Below are 18,790 nucleotides of genomic sequence, written 5' to 3' on the forward strand. Positions count from 1 at the left end.
CATTATGAAGGTGAACAAACTGAGGCCTAGAAAAGCAAAGGGGCTTCCCCACAGTCCCACAGTGAGGTGATGGCAACAGAGCTTTGCTGATGTTTCCCTGTCAGGGGCCTGGGAGGGGAGCCCTGGAACCCCCCAGGATGGAGGGTGGCACTAGTAAGGGCTTGGGTTTGGAGGCCAGGATTGACGTGGACTCTGCTGAAGACCTTGGTTCCTTGTGAAATGGGGGTGGCAATCCCAGGGGCTCCCCCAGGGTGTTCCTCCACCTGGACTGGGGCTTCAAGAACTGAAGCGTGTGTGTGCTGGCAGGAGGAAGGCAGTGTGGCTCGGGGCAGGATTTGGGAGACTGCAGGCCACAGACCTGGGTTCCAACCCCAGCTTTATGGTTCACCCACTGAGACACTGTCCAGCTCTCTGAGCCTCTGTCTCTGCATCTGTAAGGTGGTGGGTCCTTGTGCAGGTTCAGGGGGACACTGTGTGTGAGGACCCAGCAGGAGTGAGCCCCAGGACTTGAGAAGGGAGCAGCCTGCCCGTCATCTCTGCCCCTGATGCATTTTTTTAAATCCTCACCTGAGGTTATATTTTTATTGATTTTAGACAGAGAGGAAGGAAGAAGGGGGGAGAGAGAGAAACATCGATGTGAGAGAGAAACATCAATCGGTTGCCTCCTGAATGCACCCTGACCAGGAATCGAACCCGAGACCCTTCGGTGTACAGGAAGATGCTCCAACCAATTGAGCCACACTGGTCAGGGTGCCCCTGATGTATTTTGTGTGGCCTTCATGGTACCTAAATATATTAAATTGGTCAAAAATCAAGTAATCTCAAATAAAAATCTAGATTTCTGGCTTCTTTGAAAATTGAGTTATACTTACTCGTTAATTCAATGAACGCACTACTGTGTGCCAGGCCCTGCCCGCAGGCAGCTTTGTTCTGCAGGCAGCGCCCCAGGGGGCAGGGCTGAGGCCGCCCTCTTTAGCCCTCCACCTCACCACATCCACAGCCCCCCTGGCCTCCTGGTCCCTGCCTGGCCCTGTGGGCATTCGGGGCTTGTGACTTGTGACCGTGGCCTTGACCCTTGTCTCGCCCCCACCCCAGCAACTGACGAACCACATCCGGGACACGCTGCCGGGGCTGCGGAACAAGCTGCAGAGCCAGCTGCTGTCCATTGAGAAGGAGGTGGAGGAGTATAAGAACTTCCGTCCCGACGACCCAGCTCGCAAGACCAAGGCCCTGCTGCAGTGAGGGTCTCCCCGGCCCTGACTCCCCACCCCTGAGCTGCGCCCCCCCCAGCCTCCCGGCACAGGGCTCTCCCACTGGGCTGCTGCGCCCGCTCAGGCCACACCGCTCTCCCCCAGGATGGTCCAGCAGTTCGCCGTGGACTTTGAGAAGCGCATCGAGGGCTCAGGGGACCAGATCGACACCTATGAACTGTCGGGGGGAGCCCGCATCAACCGCATCTTCCACGAACGCTTCCCCTTCGAGCTGGTCAAGGTAGGACAGGCTCCCTGGGGGGTGGGAGGGCTCAGGACTACCCATCCACGCCCCCAGGACTTTGCTCCCCCCCCCATACCTTGCCCCGGAGCCCAGGCCTGGGAGTGGGGCGGGCCCCATCTTGACCTCCCAGGTATCTGGACAGGCCCTGACCGGCCGTCTCTCCATCTCCAACACAGATGGAGTTTGACGAGAAGGAGCTCCGAAGGGAGATCAGCTATGCCATCAAGAACATCCACGGCATTAGGCACGTATTGGGACTGGGGAGGGGACCGAACCCCAGAGGGCAGGGGGTCTAGTGCAGAGGCATGGGGAGTGCAGAGGCAAGCCTCCCACAGGAGGTCCCCAACCCCCTCAACCCCGACTATCTGGCTCCCAGTTCAGACAGGCTCTGGGTGGAGAAGGGGGCGAGCGGGAGGCCTGGGCCACCCCCTCCCTGCAGCCTGCTGCCCTCCTTTGCTGTCCCTGGGAGCAGGGCCTGGAGGCTGGACAGGCTGGCCAGAGCCCAGGACCCAGGTGGCCAAGTAGCACCCTCTGGGCCTGGGCTCCTGCCCATCTGTAGGGTGAGACAGCTCCCCCAGTTCCCTCCAGGTGGCTGCACAAAGCTGCCCGACAACTGGGTAGGCCCTGGGTGGAGCACCTAGGTACTGGTCTGTGTCCTTTTAGGGTGGAATGGGGCCTCTCAGCCCTCCAGCCCCTCCACAGTCCTAGTGTCCCCAAGTGGGTCTCCTTCTACCCCACTTCCCACCTTCTCGCTAACCCCAAGACCTGTGGAGTAGGAAGGGGGTCTGTTCCTTCAAAGCTTAGACCCCCTCCTGGGATCCAGATCTATACTCTGTTCTTTCAACAAGGAAATTTAAGGCCCCTGCTATATGCCAGGCAGTGATTAAGACCAATGCGCCCCTGCTTTCGAGCAGGTTCAATTCCAAGGTCTGGCATGGAATTCATAGACCGATAACTGCATTGGCCAAGGCACAGGAAAAAAAAAAAAAAATCTCCCAGTCTTAAAATAAAACGCGCTATTCCTGAAAAGGCCCTTACAGAGAACCCTGCTCAGCAGTTTTCAAACCCTTCCTGGCCACAGATCCTTTTGCATGAGCAGCATCTCGAGAGGAAGCAGAACACAAAGGCAGATAAAAGCAGTCCTTGTCTCACCCAAAGAGCATCTCCCGAAAGGCCTTCCTCAGAGCCCCTCCTGCCCATTTTACAGATGGGGACGCTGAAGGCCGGAGAGGGGGGGCGGGAGCCGAGGGCAGAGCTCGGGGTGGGGTGGGCCCTGGCAGGAGCTGGCCTGTGACGTTGCCCTTCTCCCGCCCCGGCATTCAGAACGGGGCTCTTTACCCCGGACATGGCCTTTGAGACCATTGTGAAAAAACAGGTGGCGAAGATCCGAGAGCCGTGTCTCAAGTGTGTGGACATGGTTATCTCGGAGCTAATCAGCACCGTTAGACAGTGCGCCAAGAAGGTAACCCGGCGGGTGGCCGCCGGCCCCGCCTCTGCCCCGCCCCGCACTGCTCACAGGCTCCCCTTCCCCTCGCCCCCACTGCCTCCTCGGTAGCATGTACAGACCTTGGCGGGGTGAGAAAGGCAGGCCACCAAGGACCAGGACGGGGGGGCTCTCCGAGGGGGCCTCACCCACCCCCCCGGCCCCCAGGCCCAGGCCACCCAGGGATTAGACGCTGGTAAGACAGGGAAGATGGTGGCTACTTACCCTGAGAGCCCACCGAGAGCTCCCCCAGCTCAGGCAGAGCAGGGCTTGAGGGGACCCTGAGCCCCCTCTCTGCCATCAGAGGGGTGGTCATCTGTGGGGGCTCCGGGAAGGGGTCTTGGGGAAGCTCTTGGCCCTGGAGGCAGGTGAAGGACAGGACCTTCTTGGGAGCTGCTCTAGGGGCCTGGACGGCCAGAGAGGTGCAGAGGACCCAGTCCAGCAGGTACCCTGACTCCCCACTGTCCTCCATCGTCCTCGTTCTCACCCCACCCTCACTCAGGACCCCGCTCAGGACCTTCGCCTTCCGCCCATCCACATCTCCTCCCAGAGACAGAGCCCCTTCCACCTGCCGTGTCATCTGAGCGGCACAGAACCACCCAAGGAGGGCAGGCAGGGCAGGCAGGGCAGGCAGGGCAGGCAGGGCAGGGCGGATGGCACCCACCTCACCGCAGGATAACTGAGGCTCAGATCAGAGACTTGCCCGAGGCCCTGGCAGCTGGGAGGTGGCAGGGCTGTCCCTGTGAGCCAAGGCTTTGGACTCCAAGTCCGGCGCTCATTCGATTCCACCCGCCAGCCTCCCTTCCCTTCCTCTCCCCTCTGCTGGCCTGGCCCCTCTCTCACCACCTCCCCTCTTTCCGTCTTACCTCTTCTCTCTCTTTCCATCTTTCCGAGCTGAGTTCCTCCAGACCCCTTGGGAGGAAGGGCTAAGGACGCCCCCGGAGGAGAAGGGGAAGGGCAGGAGGAGAGCAGGGAGCCGGAGAGTGGAGGTCAGGCGGCCACACTGCAACCCCAGGAGGCGTCGTCTGCACCGCAGTCCACGCACATGGAGCCCCCTGGAGTTGTGCAGGGCACAGCTGGGCAGCGGGGTGCAGGCCGCGCCCCGGGTGGAAGGAGGGAGCTGTGCTGGGCGTTGGCAGGCAGTGCAGGGAAACCCAGACTTGAACGGAGCGGGCGGGTGGGGGTCTGGCCTGGGTCAGCCCCTTCGGAGGACCTGAGGCTGCGGACAGGAGAGAGGGCAGGTTCCGTGCAGCTGAGCAGGGGCCGAGCCCTGGGGCGGGGGTCTGAACAGTAGGGGCCTCGCACGGAGCAGGGGGCTTGGTCCTTCAGAAGCACCCCGGTACCCGCAGAGCCTGGGAGGTGCCCACCCCGGGCGGCAGGGAGGGCCGGGCCCTGTGCTCACCTTGTCTTCTGCTCTCTCTCTCTCTGTGTGGCTGTCTCTTCCCCCGCGCCTGTGTCGCCCTCCCCCCGCACCGGGCCCTGCCTGGCTTCCGCTCCCCTCCCGCCCTCCTCCCCACCCGCCGGCCGCCGCTCGTCCCCTCCCGGGGTGCAGGACGGGCCTCTTCACACCTGACCTCGCTTTTGAAGCCACAGTGAAAAAGCAGGTTCAGAAGCTCAAAGAGCCCAGTATCAAGTGCGTGGACATGGTAGTCAGTGAGCTCACCTCCACCATCAGAAAGTGTAGCGAAAAGGTACGGCGGCCGCCTGGGCCCGGCCCTTCCTCACGGCCACGGCCTCCCGTGGGCCGAACCGTCTGCTGAGCAGGCCTCGGAGCCTCTCGGCCACCCACGTGGACGCCCCTGCTGGCCAGGCGACCCCTGGCCCCGAGGCCTCACGCCGGCTTATAACCCTGGGTCTGCTCGCACTCAGCGCCCCTCAGGCCTCCTCTCTGCAGGGAGACTCGGCTCCAAGCCGGGCATCCTCCGGCCAGTGGGTAACAATGACGGCTGTGATAAGGAGCCGGCTGCCGTTTATTGAGCACCTACTATGTGCCAAGCGCTGGGCTCAGTGCTTTGCCCCTGTTATCTGACTTAATCTTCTCCACAACCCTAAGAAGTAGTAGTATTGTCCCCATTTTACAGATGGCAAAACTGAGTCTCAGTCAGGAAAAGCAGAGTGGGGTTCAGGTTAGAGAGGCCGAGGGAAGAGATCTGGGGTCAGGGCCTCCTGGGGTAAGGGAGCTTTCCCCGTCCCTCCAAGTCAATTTGCCCAAGAGCATATTGGATTTCTCGTTGTTTCATTCATCCACACGCGATGGCGGGGGCAGCTGTGAGCTTTTAGATGCCTGTTTCCTATGTGTCTGCTTTGGGGTATTTTGAGGGGTTTTAGCCAGATTGTCGGGAGCGGGTCTTCCCAGGGGGGTGCATGGGCACTGGCTGCCTGGGGGTGGCTTCCAGAGTGCCAATGCCGCCCCCTCCACGCAGGCTGAACCGGACCCTGGGCGCGAGCCCAGCTGCGCCTCGAAAAAGCTCCCTGCGCTGGGGCGGTGGGGGCACATCGGCCTCACCTTCCTGTGTCTTTTTCTTTCTTTCTTTTTAATGTTTTTACTGATTGCAGAGAGAGGAAGGGAGAGGGAGAGAGAGAGAGATGGGCACATCAGGGACGAGAGAGCCACGGATCGGCTGCCTCCCGCTCGCCCCCTGCTGGGCATGGAGCCCGCCACCCGGGCCTGTGCCCTGCCCGGGAGTCGAACCAGCCACCTCTTGGCTCCCGGGCGGACGCTCGACCACGGAGCCACGCCGGCCGGGCTCCACTGCAGTATCACAGTTTTCGAGGCTCACACGCGATTAGTCACGACGGGCACCCCTTTCACCGTCCCGTCTCCCCCGTGCCCACGCTTGTGTCGGTGGGCACAGACTAAGAAGCTAGCACCCCTGAGCGCCTGGGCTGGACGAACCCCACGGTACCGTGGCGGCCGAGCCAGGAGCCGCTGCATCGCAAATCCCAGCAGCGCGGCTCACTCCCGTCAAACTTCGAAAAATACCGAGTTTATCTTGAGCTGCCTCGAGTCCCTTTACACAAGAAGACAAGATATAACTAACATTTTAAAAATAACGTTTGCTTTTCAACTTTGGTTGATGTACAATGTTATGTTAGGCTCAGTGATTAGACATTTATACGCCTTACGGAGTGACCACCCTGGTAAATCTAGTGCCCACCTGGCACCACGCACAGTTGTTCCAACATTGCCGACGACATTCCCTGAGCTGGACGTTGCATCCTGTGGCTGTTCTGCAGCTACCAGTTTGTACTTCTTAATCCCTAATATAGTCTACTTTAAAAATATATATTTTTAAGAGGAATGGAGAGGAAGAGAGAGAGAAACATCGGTTTGTTGTTCCCTCACTCATGGGTCCGTTGGTTGATTCCTGTAGGTGCCCCGACCGGGGATCGAACCCGCAACCCTGGTGACACCCTAACCCACTGCTACCCGGCCAGGGCCCACATAAACATTTTTAATGATCGCATAATATTCTGTTGAACAGATTTATCACCGTTTATTGACCCATTTTCCTACTGCTGAACATTTAAATTGCCTCAGGTTTCTCCGTATTATTAATAACCTGGCGATGAACACCTTTGTGTGTAAAGGATTTCCCTTTTTCCCCCCTCTAGGATTATTTCCTTAGGATAGGTTCCTAGAAGGCCAATTACTAGATAGAAACACTTAAAAGCCACGGATCACTTTGCTGAGTTGCATTCCTAAAAGGAAGCAGTAATGATTGTAAACGGTACGATTTTTGGAAACAACCCACATGTCCATCAAGAGGTGACTGATTATATAAGGTGTCGTCACACAGGCAACTGAGGACTCTGCAGTCATGCCTGGGACACACTGCGAGCCCGTTTCCAGGCCTCAGCAACCAAGGAAATGTCGCAATAAGGCGAGTCACACCGATTTTTTGTGTGTTCCCCAGTCCGTATAAAAGTTATATGACACTATAGCCTGTTAAATACGTAGTCGCATTTTGTCTACAAAAAACAACGTACGTACCTTAACTTAAAAATGCTTTCTTGCTGGCCTGCTGGTGTGGCCCAGCTGATTGGCGCTGAGCACCCAACGGTCGCCGGCTCGGTTCCTGGCCAGGGCACGTGCCCGGGCCTCGGGCTTGATGCCCCACGGGGGGCACGCAGGAGGCAGCCGACCGATGTTTCTCTCCCTCTCCCTCTCCCTCTCCCTTCCTCTCTCTCTAAAAATCAATGTTAAAAAATACTTTATTGCTAAAAATTGCTAACTATCATCTAGCCATGAGCGAGTCGTAATCTTTTTGCTGGTGGAGGGTCTTACCTTCCATTTGTAAAAAAAAAAAAAATGCAATATCTGCAAAGCACCATAAAAGGAGGTGTGCCTACAGCGGCTTACAGGGCGGGCACATTTATGTCCCTCCGCAGCGTACTGGGGGTGGAAAAAGCAGGTTTCAGAAAAGAATGTGTAGCATTTAGAGGGACAATGTGAATGATAAAAGTTCCAAAGACACAGCCACCAAACTGCTGACCATTACTGTAAGAGAGGGCAAGAACCTAGGAATATTTTTATTTTTACTGCACAAATTTTAATCACTTTCAGATTTCTTACAGTGAGCCCGTATGATTTCTGCGAGCAGAAAAAAAAAATCAACAAAAAGTTTAAAAAGGAAAGCTTTTAAATTATTTTTTTAGCTTGTTTTGCCTCTCAATTTGTTGAATGTATAGTAGTTATTTTTTATTTACGTAGCAAAATTCACCTAGCCTTGTCTTTTTTTTATTTTTTTACTTTTGCCCTCCCCGAATATCCTAAGCATCCAAATTCCTGCCCGAGCTTTGAAAAGTCATCAGCTGTGATTATTCTGGCTCTGCCGGGTCCGGTTTCCTCTCTGGATGAAATCTAGGTGAACGCCAGGCACCGGGGTGGTGCCCGGGCCTCTGCGCAGCCCCGGAGGGCAGGCGCCCTCCCTGCCACGTTCTCCACGTGGGGAAACGGGGACCCGGAGGGGTGCAGCCCCTTTCCGAGGCGGGGGCCGGGCAGAGGCTGGCTTTGAGCCCAGAGCCCGAGTGGAGTCCCCGGGGCCCCCGACCGCTGCCCGGGGGCTCCGGCTCGCCGCCCTGCTCAGCCCAGGTCGGTCCGGGGGGAAACTTTCCGCGTCTAAAGGCTGGCTGGAAGTCCTGGGACTGCTCCGAGGCCGCCCGCACGGAAAAAAGTGCTCAGAAGGAATGAGAACTTCTCGAGGGGCTGAGGCTGCCCCGCCGCGTGTGCGCCACACGCGGAAAACTTGACGAGTGCGGCGTCCAGGCAGTTAGCCGGGGGGACTGCTCATGCTCTTTGGCAAATTGCTCCCCCTTCCTCCCTCCTCGCCCCCACCCCCCCTCCTCCGCCACCCCGGCCGGCGGGGGGCACTTGGGACCACCTCCGAGGAGCCTTCTGGCCGCGGTGACTCGGCCCAGCCTCCAGGAAGGCCTGGCAACCGCTGCTCGGGCCTGGCGGGGCAGCAGGGCCCGTGGGCCTCTCCAGGGGGTTGTTTTTGCCCCCCTGGTCTCAGGCTGCCCCTCCCCAAGGTCCCCTGGGCTAGGCAACATCAGCCACACCCTTGGCACAGCCACTAGACGGGGAGGGGGGGTGACATCTCCCGCATCTGCCTCCCGGGCCGGCATCCAGGGCGCTGCTTCCTTCCCCACCCTCCGGCCCCTCCCCGCGCCCCCGCCCCACCTCCTTGTTTTCCTCTTTCCCTCAGAACCACCACCTGTGGCCCAGTCGCGCCAACGTCCAGCTCTCTGCCCACCTGAGGGGCCTGACCCAGGGACACGAGTGGCTCTAGCTTGGCCCCAGGTGGCCGCGGGGTGGGGAGGGCCACGGCGGGACTGGCGGTCCCTGTGGGTGAGCCCCCGCCGCCAGCAGCTCAGCCGCTGGTTCGCGAGTCAGAGGGCAGAGGAGCGGGGTCCCTGCGCCTGGGCAAGGAGGGCGGGAGGGACGTCCATCCCTCGTCCACCCCCTTCCCGCGACGCACCCTCTCTGAGCCCGCGGTGCCCGGGCCCGAGCCCTGCCTTCAGGGCAACCGGAATACAGTTGGATGAGAGAAGGTGACAGAGAGGCCCCCAATCCAGCTCTGGGGGTGACCAGGGCAGGCTTTTGGATGGAGGCGACGTCCGGCAGTGTCTCTAAGAATGTGTCCACCTGGGCTTTGTCCAGAGCCCAGCCGAGCCTCGAGGGCAGTGTTCACAGGCGGGGGGGCTGGGAGCGACTGTCCCTCCGGCCTCCACTGATAGACACCGGGAGGAAGCGGGTGCCGCGGAGCCCCCAACCCCAAGGAGCGGGGCAGAGCCAGGCAGGCCGGCCGGGGGTGCCGGTGCCAGCCCCGAGCACGCAGAGAGGGGCAGAGCCCGGCGGGTTCCACTGAGAGGGCCGGGGCCCAGCCAGGCCCCGCAGGGTACTGCTCATGCTGCTGACCCCCCGCATGCCCCCCACGCCCCCGCATGCCCCTGCCTGTGGCTCCCGCGTGTCGTCCGTGTGGCTGCTGGTTCCCCCGCCCCCCAGCTCTGACGAGGGCCGTGGCCCGTCCCCAGCCCGACTCAGGAGGCACCTCGGGCCCTGCCCTCCCCAGATTCTTCCTGGACAGGGACGCCCTGCCTAGCGCCCCACCTGAGTGCCCCTTGGAGCCTTGGAGCCCGGGGCAGCCCCGAGGGCCAGCGAGAGGCCTGGGAGCCTACAGTCCTCCAGGCGAAGGCCCCAGGGGGATGTGTCTGTCTCTAAGCCGGCCGCCACCGGGGTGGCGCCAGGGCGCAAGCCGACTCCCGGGGCGTTTCTGCCTGCAGAACGGCCCCCCCATCCCGAGAGCCTGGGTAGGACCCTGACGAGGGCCTGGAACCAGGACGACCCTTGACTGGCCATTTGGAACCTGTTCTTGGAGGAAAGGGGTGGCCATGGCCCGGTGCCGCCATCAGCTCCCTGGGGCCCCGGGGTCCCTCTCCCCCCTGCTCTTGGGCCTTCTGCGTTGCCTCCTCCCCACGCCCCGGCCCCTGGACGCAGGTGGGCTTTGGGTGCTTCCTGCCTGTGCCCCCCCGTGTACGTGGCTCTCTCCCCTCCCGCCCTGCCCCAGCTCCAGCAGTACCCGCGGCTGCGGGAGGAGATGGAACGCATCGTGACCACCCACATCCGGGAGCGCGAGGGGCGCACCAAGGAGCAGGTGAGCCCCAGCCCCCCTCCCCGGCCCTTCCCCGGCCCCAGGCCTCTCTCCTCTGCTCCCGTGTTGTTTCCCACGTTGTTGCTTCTGCGTCGGCCTCCCTCATCGTTTCTGTCGTGTCGCATCTCTGCTCCTCATGGTGGGAATAGATATCTATCGTAAAAGTCACTCTTTTTTAAAAAAATATGTTTTATTTCAGAGAGAGGAAGGGAGAGAGAGAGAAACGTCAATGAGGAGAGCCATCGAGCGGCTGCCTCACGCGCGCCCCCTGCTGGGCATGAGCCCGCAGCACAGGCCTGTGGCCTGACCGGGAATCAAACCGCGACCTCCTGGTTCCCGGGCGGGCGCTCAGCCCCTGAGCCACGCCGGCCGGGGTTCGTCCCCTTTTGATGATAGCTATTGGCTGGGTCCCAACTTTTCTCTATTATGAACCATACCGCCCTGAACACCTTGATGGGTTTATCTGTGAGAGAGGGTTCTGGGCATGAGTGTGGGCACTTCTGTGTTAAGTGTTACCACATTGCCCGCCAAGGATTTGACACTAATTTACGCTTCCACCGATGGTATATGAGAGAATCCACCTTCTCACAACTGTGCCCACGCCGGTCACGCCGGTGTTTAGTACCACACGGGAAGGGCTACAGGGCTCTGGCCGTCTCCGCCCCGGCCCCTGCGTCCTGGGGCCTGTTTCCCACGTGCCTCTCCTCTGGTTTCCCGCTCACGCTCCTTGGCACCTGGCTCGCGTCTCTCGCGTTGGAGCCCCTCGCGTGTTACGGATGCTGTTACGTATGAGTGCTCGTTTGTCACAGGCCGTGGGCTTGTTGGCCACGGGTCCTGTGTTGTCGGAAGCGTTTCATGCGTTTAACGCTCTCTAGTGCCTTCCCACCCGCCTCCTGACCCGTGCCTCCCGCAGGTCATGCTGCTCATCGACATCGAGCTGGCCTACATGAACACCAACCACGAGGACTTCATCGGCTTCGCCAAGTGAGCGCCCTGCGGGCAGAGGCACCTGCGTGCGCACGCACGCGTGTGCGCATGTGTGTGTGCATGTGTGTGCGTGCATGTGCATGCATGCATGTGTGAGTGTGTGTGTGCATGCATATGTGTGTCCGCGTGTGCATGCGTCTGTGTGTGTGAGACGGGGGGAAGGGGACCCAGGACTCTGGGTTGGCCCCTGGGGTGTGGCGCCCACTGAGTAGCAGCAATGCAACTGGGCCTCTAGAGGTTCTGAGACTCCCCGTCTCTCCCCGTCAGTGCTCAGCAGAGGAGCAGCCAGATGAACAAAAAGAAGACTTCAGGGAACCAGGTGAGCGAGCCCCGGGCCCCGGCCCGAGGGAGGAGGGTGCCGCATGGATGCCAAGCTCTGAGTGCCCCCTCCCCCAAGGGAAAGGGTCCGGCGGGGGCCAGGGAGCCAGCCAGCTGCCAGCCGCACGCCTCCCACTCTGCCTCAGTAACCCTCTCTCCTCTCTCCCGATGCTTCTCGTGGTTGCTATGGTTACCTCTTTGCAGGATGAGATTCTGGTGAGTACCAGGACTGGGGCTCTCGGCTTGTGTAGCGAGGGAGGGAGGGGCCTGTTTGTAGTGGGGACGGGCAGGAGGGTGCCCTTGGGCTTGAGCCGCTTGTACACCCCGGCACGAGGTTGTCCACACATGCTCTCGGGGCAGAGGCAGGGCCCAGCGCTACACGGAGTCCCGTCCGCCTGTCCATCTGTGCGCAGGAGCTAAGCAGCACTCCAGGCCCAGGCAGACCGTGTGGGCCAGGGTGGGTGAAAATGGCAGGGGCCTGGCACTGCAGAGGCGCCTCTCAAACACCTGTTGGATGGATGGATGGACGGATGGATGGGCGGGCAGATGGGTGGATGGGTGGATGGGGAAGGAGCATGATTTTAAGCTAGTCATTTCTACCAAAAAATAAAGAGATGAATGGCAGGTCAAGAGACAAGTCCCGCCCATCGGTTCTGCCCCCATCACTTCCTCCTGCGCTGACTCGTCACTTCCCCACTCCAGGTGTACACACGGCCATGGGGTCCTGGGTTAGGCCTGGGTTAGGCCTGTCTTGTCCATCAGCAAACCCTCAGCCCCAGCCCAGGGCCTGGCACACAGTATGTGCTCAGTAGAATAAAGTAATTAACGAATGTTCGATCCCAGGGCAGTTTGGTTCAGCGAACACTCGCTGAACCCTTGGACAGGAGTCAGGCCCTGGCCCTGCACCTCGGAGACCTGGGCCTGCAGGCAGGGAGGGCCCAGGCAGGGTGGGAGTCGGGGGAGCCAGAGATCCCTGGTTTCGGGGTTCTGGAGGGGGGTTTGGATGAGCAGGGAGGAGGGCACGGCTGGGGGTGGCCAAGGGAAGCCCAAGGCTTCGAGTCAGGCCAAGGAGCTGGGTGACAAGGCCTGCTGGGCAGATGCTGAGATACGGGGTGCCAGGGTGTGGCGTTTGGACTCAATTCCTAAGACAGTGACAAGGCACTGAGGGCGTCTTCACTGGACTGGGGTAGGATGGGGGAGGAGTGACAGGGCACCTGCCCTTGGAGTACAATCCAGGGACCCTGGTCTGTGGTGATGGCTGAAGACAGTCCTGCGGAGCTGCTTCTCCTGCTGTGAAAAGAGACCTTTGCCTGTTACTCTGAGCTTCTCCCTGGGAAGAAAGGCCCTGCCCCCAGTCCCTACCGCCCGGGCCTGGGGCCAAAGCCTCTTAGAGCCCTGGGACCGTAGCATTCCTGTGTCCATGCCACATGTGTTTATTGACCACTTACTCTCTGTTGAGCGCTCTGCGACATGCTGGGATACAATGTAGCAAGAGAGGCTGACAACAGACACACACACACTAATTCCAACCCCAGTCATTGTCATAGAAGAAGACTTAAGGAAGTCATCAAAGATTACAATGGGGGGTCCCGACTTTTACTGGGGTGCAGAGAGGGCCTGCCTGAGAGTGTGACTTCTGAGCTGATACCCAGAGGGTGAGTCGGAATTTGCCAGGCAGACAGGAGGGGCGGTGCCTTCCAGGCAGAGGCGACAGTGGCACGTGCAAAGGCCCTGAGGTCAGAAGCAAGTCGTGGAATAAACTGGATCTTAAGCTGCAAAGACGCTCAGAGCTGTCTTGCCCAGTGGGCCGCCCCTTAAGCTCCGCATGCACACTTTCAGGGGTGGGGAGCTGATCCCCGACCAAGGCCGCCGGTCCCCTACTCAGATAGCTCTGTCGGGATGCCCGTTACCCTGAGCTGGTTTCTGCCTTCCTCTGTCTTCCAACCTGTTCGGTCGTGGTTCAAACCAGGGCATGTCTGGCCTCCGCCCTCCCTGACCAGCCAGGCCTCGGGGAGCTGCGGGAGGGGTGGGCTTTCTAGTGCCTCCCTTTGCCTGCCCCACCCTCCGAGGGGAAGCCTGCTCTCTGCCCACTGACCTCCGGCCCTTCCCCCCCAGGTCATCCGGAAGGGCTGGCTGACCATTAACAACATCGGCATTATGAAGGGGGGCTCCAAAGAGTACTGGTTTGTGCTGACCGCCGAGAATCTGTCCTGGTACAAAGATGACGAGGTGAGTAGAGACCACTGGCCATCCAGGGGCTTGGCTGGTGGCCAAAGTCAGGCACAGACCCTGCCACTGGCTTGGTGTGGACTAGACCACCCAGTGGGGGTTTTTTTTTAATCCCATCAAAGACCCTTGGGTGGAGGTGGGCTGCAAGGACCAGGGGCAGGCAACCCTGGGGCTCATCCAGGCTGGCAGGACTGGGGAGCTTGGGGCTGAGCACCCTAAAGAGGGTGGGCAAGGGTGCTGGGCACCCCCCCCAACCCCACCAGCCCCGCAGCCTTCCTGTTTTCCTGCTCCAGGGCGTGCCGCCTCTTCTGTGGCCCCCACAGACCCATGACACACACAGTCCAACTGCCAGACACCCTGTTAACCCCTGCATCCCGGCCCCCCAGACCCAGCAGCCCAAGGGCGATGCCCAGAGTGCCTCCAGGCTGAGGGGTCAGAAGTGATGAGGTCCCACAGAGGAGCCGCTCAAAACCCCTCCCTGCCCAGTGGGACACACAGACACCCCCCATCACCAGCCACCTCCCTCCCCCGCTGCTGGTTCCTTTAAGAATGAGTCTATTTGGCTTCCACATCTGGATTCCAGAGGTGACCAGAGAGAGCAGGGGGGGCTGGGGGGGCTCGTGGTAATGAACTCCAGCTGGCCGCAGGGTGGGGGAAGGGGCCCTCTTCTTGCCCAGGGGGCTGCTGGAGAAGAGGTGCTCTCGGTTCTCACGGGGGACGCGGGGCTCAAGGCGGGGGGCCGGTGATTCTGGCCTCCCAGCCCCTCACCCCCACCCTTGATCTCTGCCCCCTCCAAGTCGCCCTGGGCAGGCCCCATCCCCACCTTGGGCGGGACCCTCTGTCGTCACTGGCAGGGGCGCCAAGCCATCTGGACCACATTACCTCAACCCTGCCTCTCCCCAGCACAGGGGCCCTGGGAAGGGCTGGAGTGCGAGGTGGCGAGGCAGGCGGGTGAGGGGGTGTTGCTTCCTGCGCTGTGGCCCAGGCCGGCTCCCTAGACACCCCCCACAGGCTGAGGGGCGCCCACTGCGGGCCCCACAGCTTACGGCGTGGCCTGGGGCTGACTGGCTACGCTGTGGGTTGGGGGGGGTGTCTGGGAGGGGACCCTGTCCTCATGCCTGTGCACAGGGGGCCTTTTTTGAGCTTTGTGTGTACATTTGGGGTTCGCTGGGTGGACGTGGGGGGGCTGTGGGGTGGGAGCGCGTGCTGGGAGGGAGGTGGGAGGTGTGAGGCTGCGGCTGGTGTGTGCCAGTGTTTTGTAGGAGAGCTGGTATGTTTGGTATATGAGGGTTTCGTGTGCATTTGGGGGCAGACTGTGTGTGCCTGACGTGGGTGCTGTGCTCGGTGTGTCAGTGTGTGTGTGTGCACACGCGTGCACGCGGGCCTGTGTGCAGTATTGGAGAAGGTGTGTGTGTCTGAGATGTAGGATGGGAGAGGACCGGTGTTCCACTGGAAGGGTGTAAGTGCGTGTGTGTGTGCGTGTGTGTGTGTGTGTGCACTTGCAGTGTGCATGTGTGCTTGGGCATGGATGTGTGATTTAAAGTGCGGGTGTGGGGGGTGCCTGAGTTGTGGGGTGTGCATGTCGAGGTGAGGTAGGGTGTGAGTGGAATTTTGCACGAGAACATCTGGGGACATGGAGGTGGTCCCGGCTGAGGGGGAGGGTGATCTGTCCCCCTTACCCACCCCCAGCCACCAGCCCTCTGGTCTTTGGGACTTGGGTGACCCTCAGGGCAGACAACCACCCACATCCCCAGCTCTCACTGACCCCCCCATCTTCTCAGCCTTCCTTCACCACCCATCAGCACCCCCACACCATCGCACAGCAGGATGGCACCCCCATCCATCCCTCTGCGCCCCCTCCCAGCCCACCCTCTGCCCCCCACGCCCCCTGCCCCGGCTCCGAGCTCCGGTTCTGGGGCGGTGGTCGGTCCAGCTCTCCAGCGGCGCCGAGGGTCTAACCCAGCCAGCCTAACCAATGTGCAGACTACTGTACAATTTGGGAGTCCTGAACAGATAGTCTAAACACTGGGTAGACGGAGTGGACGTGTCCTCTGGTCCATCCGGGCGGCAGTGTCTGTCGTCGGTCGGGTGGGAGCTTCGGCCCGTCTCCTGGAGATCCAAGGCCCCCAGCCCCAGCCCCGCCAGCCCCAGGTCCCCTCTCTGCTCCCGGCTCCCCTTCTGCCTCTTTGACGTGGCAGGGTGAGCAGGAGCTGTGGCTGCGAAGGAGGGGCCTGGGGAGGGGGCCGGCCGGCAGGGAGGGAGGGGTGGGGGAGGAGGCCACTCCTGCCTGGTGTCCAACCCCAGCGCGCAGGGCTGGGGCGCAGGGCCTCCCTCGAATGCTTCCAGATGTTCCCTGGCCTCATGTGCAACTTCCTCCTCTCCTCCCCCGCCGCCCTCTGGGGCTCCCGGCCACCGGGCCACCCGCCTGGCATAAAGAGGGCTTTATGTGGCTGGACAGGCCAGGCGGGTGCGGGGGGCAGAGGGAGGTGGGCAGGATGACGCCGGGACGGAGAGCAGGGTTCTCCTAGACCCAGCCCCCCACCTGAGGTGCTGGGTGAGGCCCCTGCCCAAGTCCCGAGGCCCCAAGACCCACATAGACCGCCCTTCCCCCTCCCCCGCGTGTGTCCTGTGCGTTGGGCGGGCAAGTGGGTTGCACTCAGCAGGAGCCTCTCTCGTCCCCGAGCCCCATCCTGGTGTCCCTCCTCCAGGAATCTGAGCCCCTCCCCTTGACAGAGCAGCCTCCAGACACATGGGCCCACACCAGGCTTACACACGTGTGCACATGGGCCCGGCACCCACACGCCCATCCGCAGGTACACACACTCCTCCCAGACGACCACCAACATACCAGACACAGCCAGCCCGGCGCCCGCACCCAATGTGCGGAAACGCGCAAGCCCACGGCCCTCATCCCACGGGCATGTTCACGCAAACACGGACATTTACAGTCGCCGTGCACATCCACAGAAGGGCACGCATCCTCACGGGCACACACGTGCTCCACGGACACGCGGCTGTGCCGGCCCCTCCTCACACACACACACACACACACATCTGCGCAGCACAGGCCCGTGGGCACACGCGCAACGGTGATCGGATGTGTCTGCACACACACAGCCCCGCGGTCTGCACACAGACACGCCATCTCCAGGCCTGATTGCTAACACATGGGTGTCTGGGGGGCGTGGGCTGAGCCAGCCCTTTGAAGCCGAGGGGCTAGTGGCCCCCCTTTCCTGTCTCTACAGTCAGGAAATGAAGTCAGAGGCTTATCCAAAGCAGGCCCAGCAGCCAGGCCCGGGGCGAGAGAGGCTCTGGGGTGGGGGTGGGAGGCTAGGGGTGTGTAGTGGGGGTGCCCCTGGCTGTGGCTGGCTCGGCCTGCCTCCAGGGATTTCTTGGGGCGGGATATGGGAGCCACCCTCAGCCTTGCCCCCCTGGGCTCTGGGGCTCAGGCAGGTACGCAGAGGTGGTGGCAATGGCTTCAGTGCCCCTGGGAGCGGGGGTGCCAGCAAGCCCAGGGCGCTCGCATCAGACGGAGCCTGTGCAGCGCGAGGGGGCTCCGAGGACCCACGGCCCAGGAGCCCCCGCCCGCGTGGAGCACGCTTCGGGAGCGAGGCGGAGCGGCGCACAGTGCCAGCCTCACCAGGCCTCTGCCCGCAGGAGAAAGAGAAGAAATACATGCTGTCCGTGGACAACCTGAAGCTGCGCGACGTGGAGAAGGGCTTCATGTCCAGCAAGCACATCTTCGCCCTGTTCAACACGGAGCAGAGGTGCCTGCCCCCCGGGCTCTGGGGCCCCAGAGCCTGCAAGCCCCAAACCACCCCACCGAGGAGAAGCGGGGCCCACGGATCCAGAAAGGAGGGGGACCTGCCCCAAGCCCCACAGCAGCTCATTCCTTTGACAGACGGTCACGGAGCCCTGCTCTGTGCTCAGCGCCCCGTAAAGATCTCCCCCCTCTCCCTCCCTCCCTCCTCCCCCCTGCCCCCCACAGTCACTCGGTGGGTGCGTGCTCTGCATAGCACACTCTGCCAGGCACTGGGGACGGAAAAGAGCCCCAGTGAGGCCCGGTCCCCTTGTCATGTGGGTAAGTGTCCCGGTGGGAGGGGGGGTCCAGTACCAGCCTCTCACTTCCCAGCCCAGGGCTGACCCTAACGGGCTTTCTCCTACTCAGAGGTGAGGGCTCCGCACGGCTGCCTTCAGGAGGGTCCCGGAGAGCCCGGGCGGGAGTGGTGGGGCTAAGACCCACCCTGGGGGCTGCACCGTCACAGGTGTCCTTTAAGGAGGGCTCCGTCCCTTTTCAATGGAGCGTTTTACGGCTCATTTCGCTGAATCCTAGGAGGACGCATTTTGCAGTTCCCCTAGCAGGCAGGATCATTATTGTTAGCCTGTCTTCCTGATGAGGAAACTGAGGCTTGAGAGAGGAAGGGACTGGCCCAGGGTCACCCCGCTGGGAAACCAGGAAGCCAGGACCGGCCCCCAGGCGTGATGGGCCCGGTCCACGGGTGCCCTCGCCCCCCCTCACCACCTGCCCCCTCTTGCAGGAATGTCTACAAGGACTACCGGCAGCTGGAACTGGCCTGCGAGACGCAGGAGGAGGTGGACAGCTGGAAGGCCTCCTTCCTGAGGGCGGGCGTGTACCCCGAGCGTGTTGGGGTGAGTGGCGGGGCGGGGGGAGGGGCAAGCTGCTTCTAACAGGGGGTGGGGGCCCATCTTTGGGGCCGCCAACTCAGGCCGAGTTTCTGAGCCCTCACGGCTAAAACCTGCAGGCCTCCATCATCCCCCTACCTGCCGAGGGGGGGGTGGCCGTGAGCCTCTCTCCCTACCTCCCCCAATAGCAGGGTTATGGGATCCCTTCTCTGCCCCCGATGGCGTTTCCTGCACTCCCCCCCCACGGTGGTGGTTTCCTGAGACTGCCTTCTCCCTTCACCCCTCTGTCACTGTGGTTAGAATGGGGGGACGGTGCCCTGGGTTCACTCCCTCCCCTCTTCCTCTGTGTGTTTCCGCCGTGTTCCCCGTGCGGTGTTGGCGGTGCTGGTGCGGCGACCCCTACGGCCTCCCAGGACAAAGAGAAAGTGAGTGTGCCCCTCCCTGCCCTTGGGCCGGCCATGCGTCTCCGGCCTGGAACCAC

At 61.6% G+C, this 18,790-nt stretch overlaps 1 protein-coding gene across 15 annotated transcripts in view; it reads left to right on the top strand.

Moving 5' to 3' along the window:
- DNM1 (dynamin 1) overlaps positions 1 to 18,790 on the top strand; it is a 40,215-nt gene that overhangs the window by 14,317 nt on the left and 7,108 nt on the right. For 4 of the 15 annotated variants that reach the window (XM_081152575.1, XM_081152567.1, XM_081152572.1 and 1 more), the window contains exons 7-18: positions 1,096 to 1,238; positions 1,356 to 1,491; positions 1,671 to 1,738; positions 2,818 to 2,956; positions 10,048 to 10,134; positions 11,045 to 11,115; positions 11,386 to 11,437; positions 11,641 to 11,652; positions 13,552 to 13,665; positions 17,323 to 17,432; positions 18,204 to 18,315; positions 18,723 to 18,734. In XM_081152575.1, the coding sequence (XP_081008701.1) occupies positions 1,096 to 1,238; positions 1,356 to 1,491; positions 1,671 to 1,738; positions 2,818 to 2,956; positions 10,048 to 10,134; positions 11,045 to 11,115; positions 11,386 to 11,437; positions 11,641 to 11,652; positions 13,552 to 13,665; positions 17,323 to 17,432; positions 18,204 to 18,315; positions 18,723 to 18,734 (1,056 nt within the window). Of the gene's footprint in view, positions 1 to 1,095; positions 1,239 to 1,355; positions 1,492 to 1,670; positions 1,739 to 2,817; positions 2,957 to 4,529; positions 4,669 to 10,047; positions 10,135 to 11,044; positions 11,116 to 11,385; positions 11,438 to 11,640; positions 11,653 to 13,551; positions 13,666 to 17,322; positions 17,433 to 18,203; positions 18,320 to 18,722; positions 18,735 to 18,790 lie in introns of all 15 variants that reach the window. The other 11 variants (XR_013999937.1, XR_013999939.1, XM_081152566.1 and 8 more) reach the window with 5 other exon arrangements.

This window comes from Miniopterus schreibersii, assembly GCF_964146895.1.
Source record: "Miniopterus schreibersii genome assembly, chromosome: 11".
NCBI classification, from domain to species: domain Eukaryota; kingdom Metazoa; phylum Chordata; class Mammalia; order Chiroptera; family Miniopteridae; genus Miniopterus; species Miniopterus schreibersii.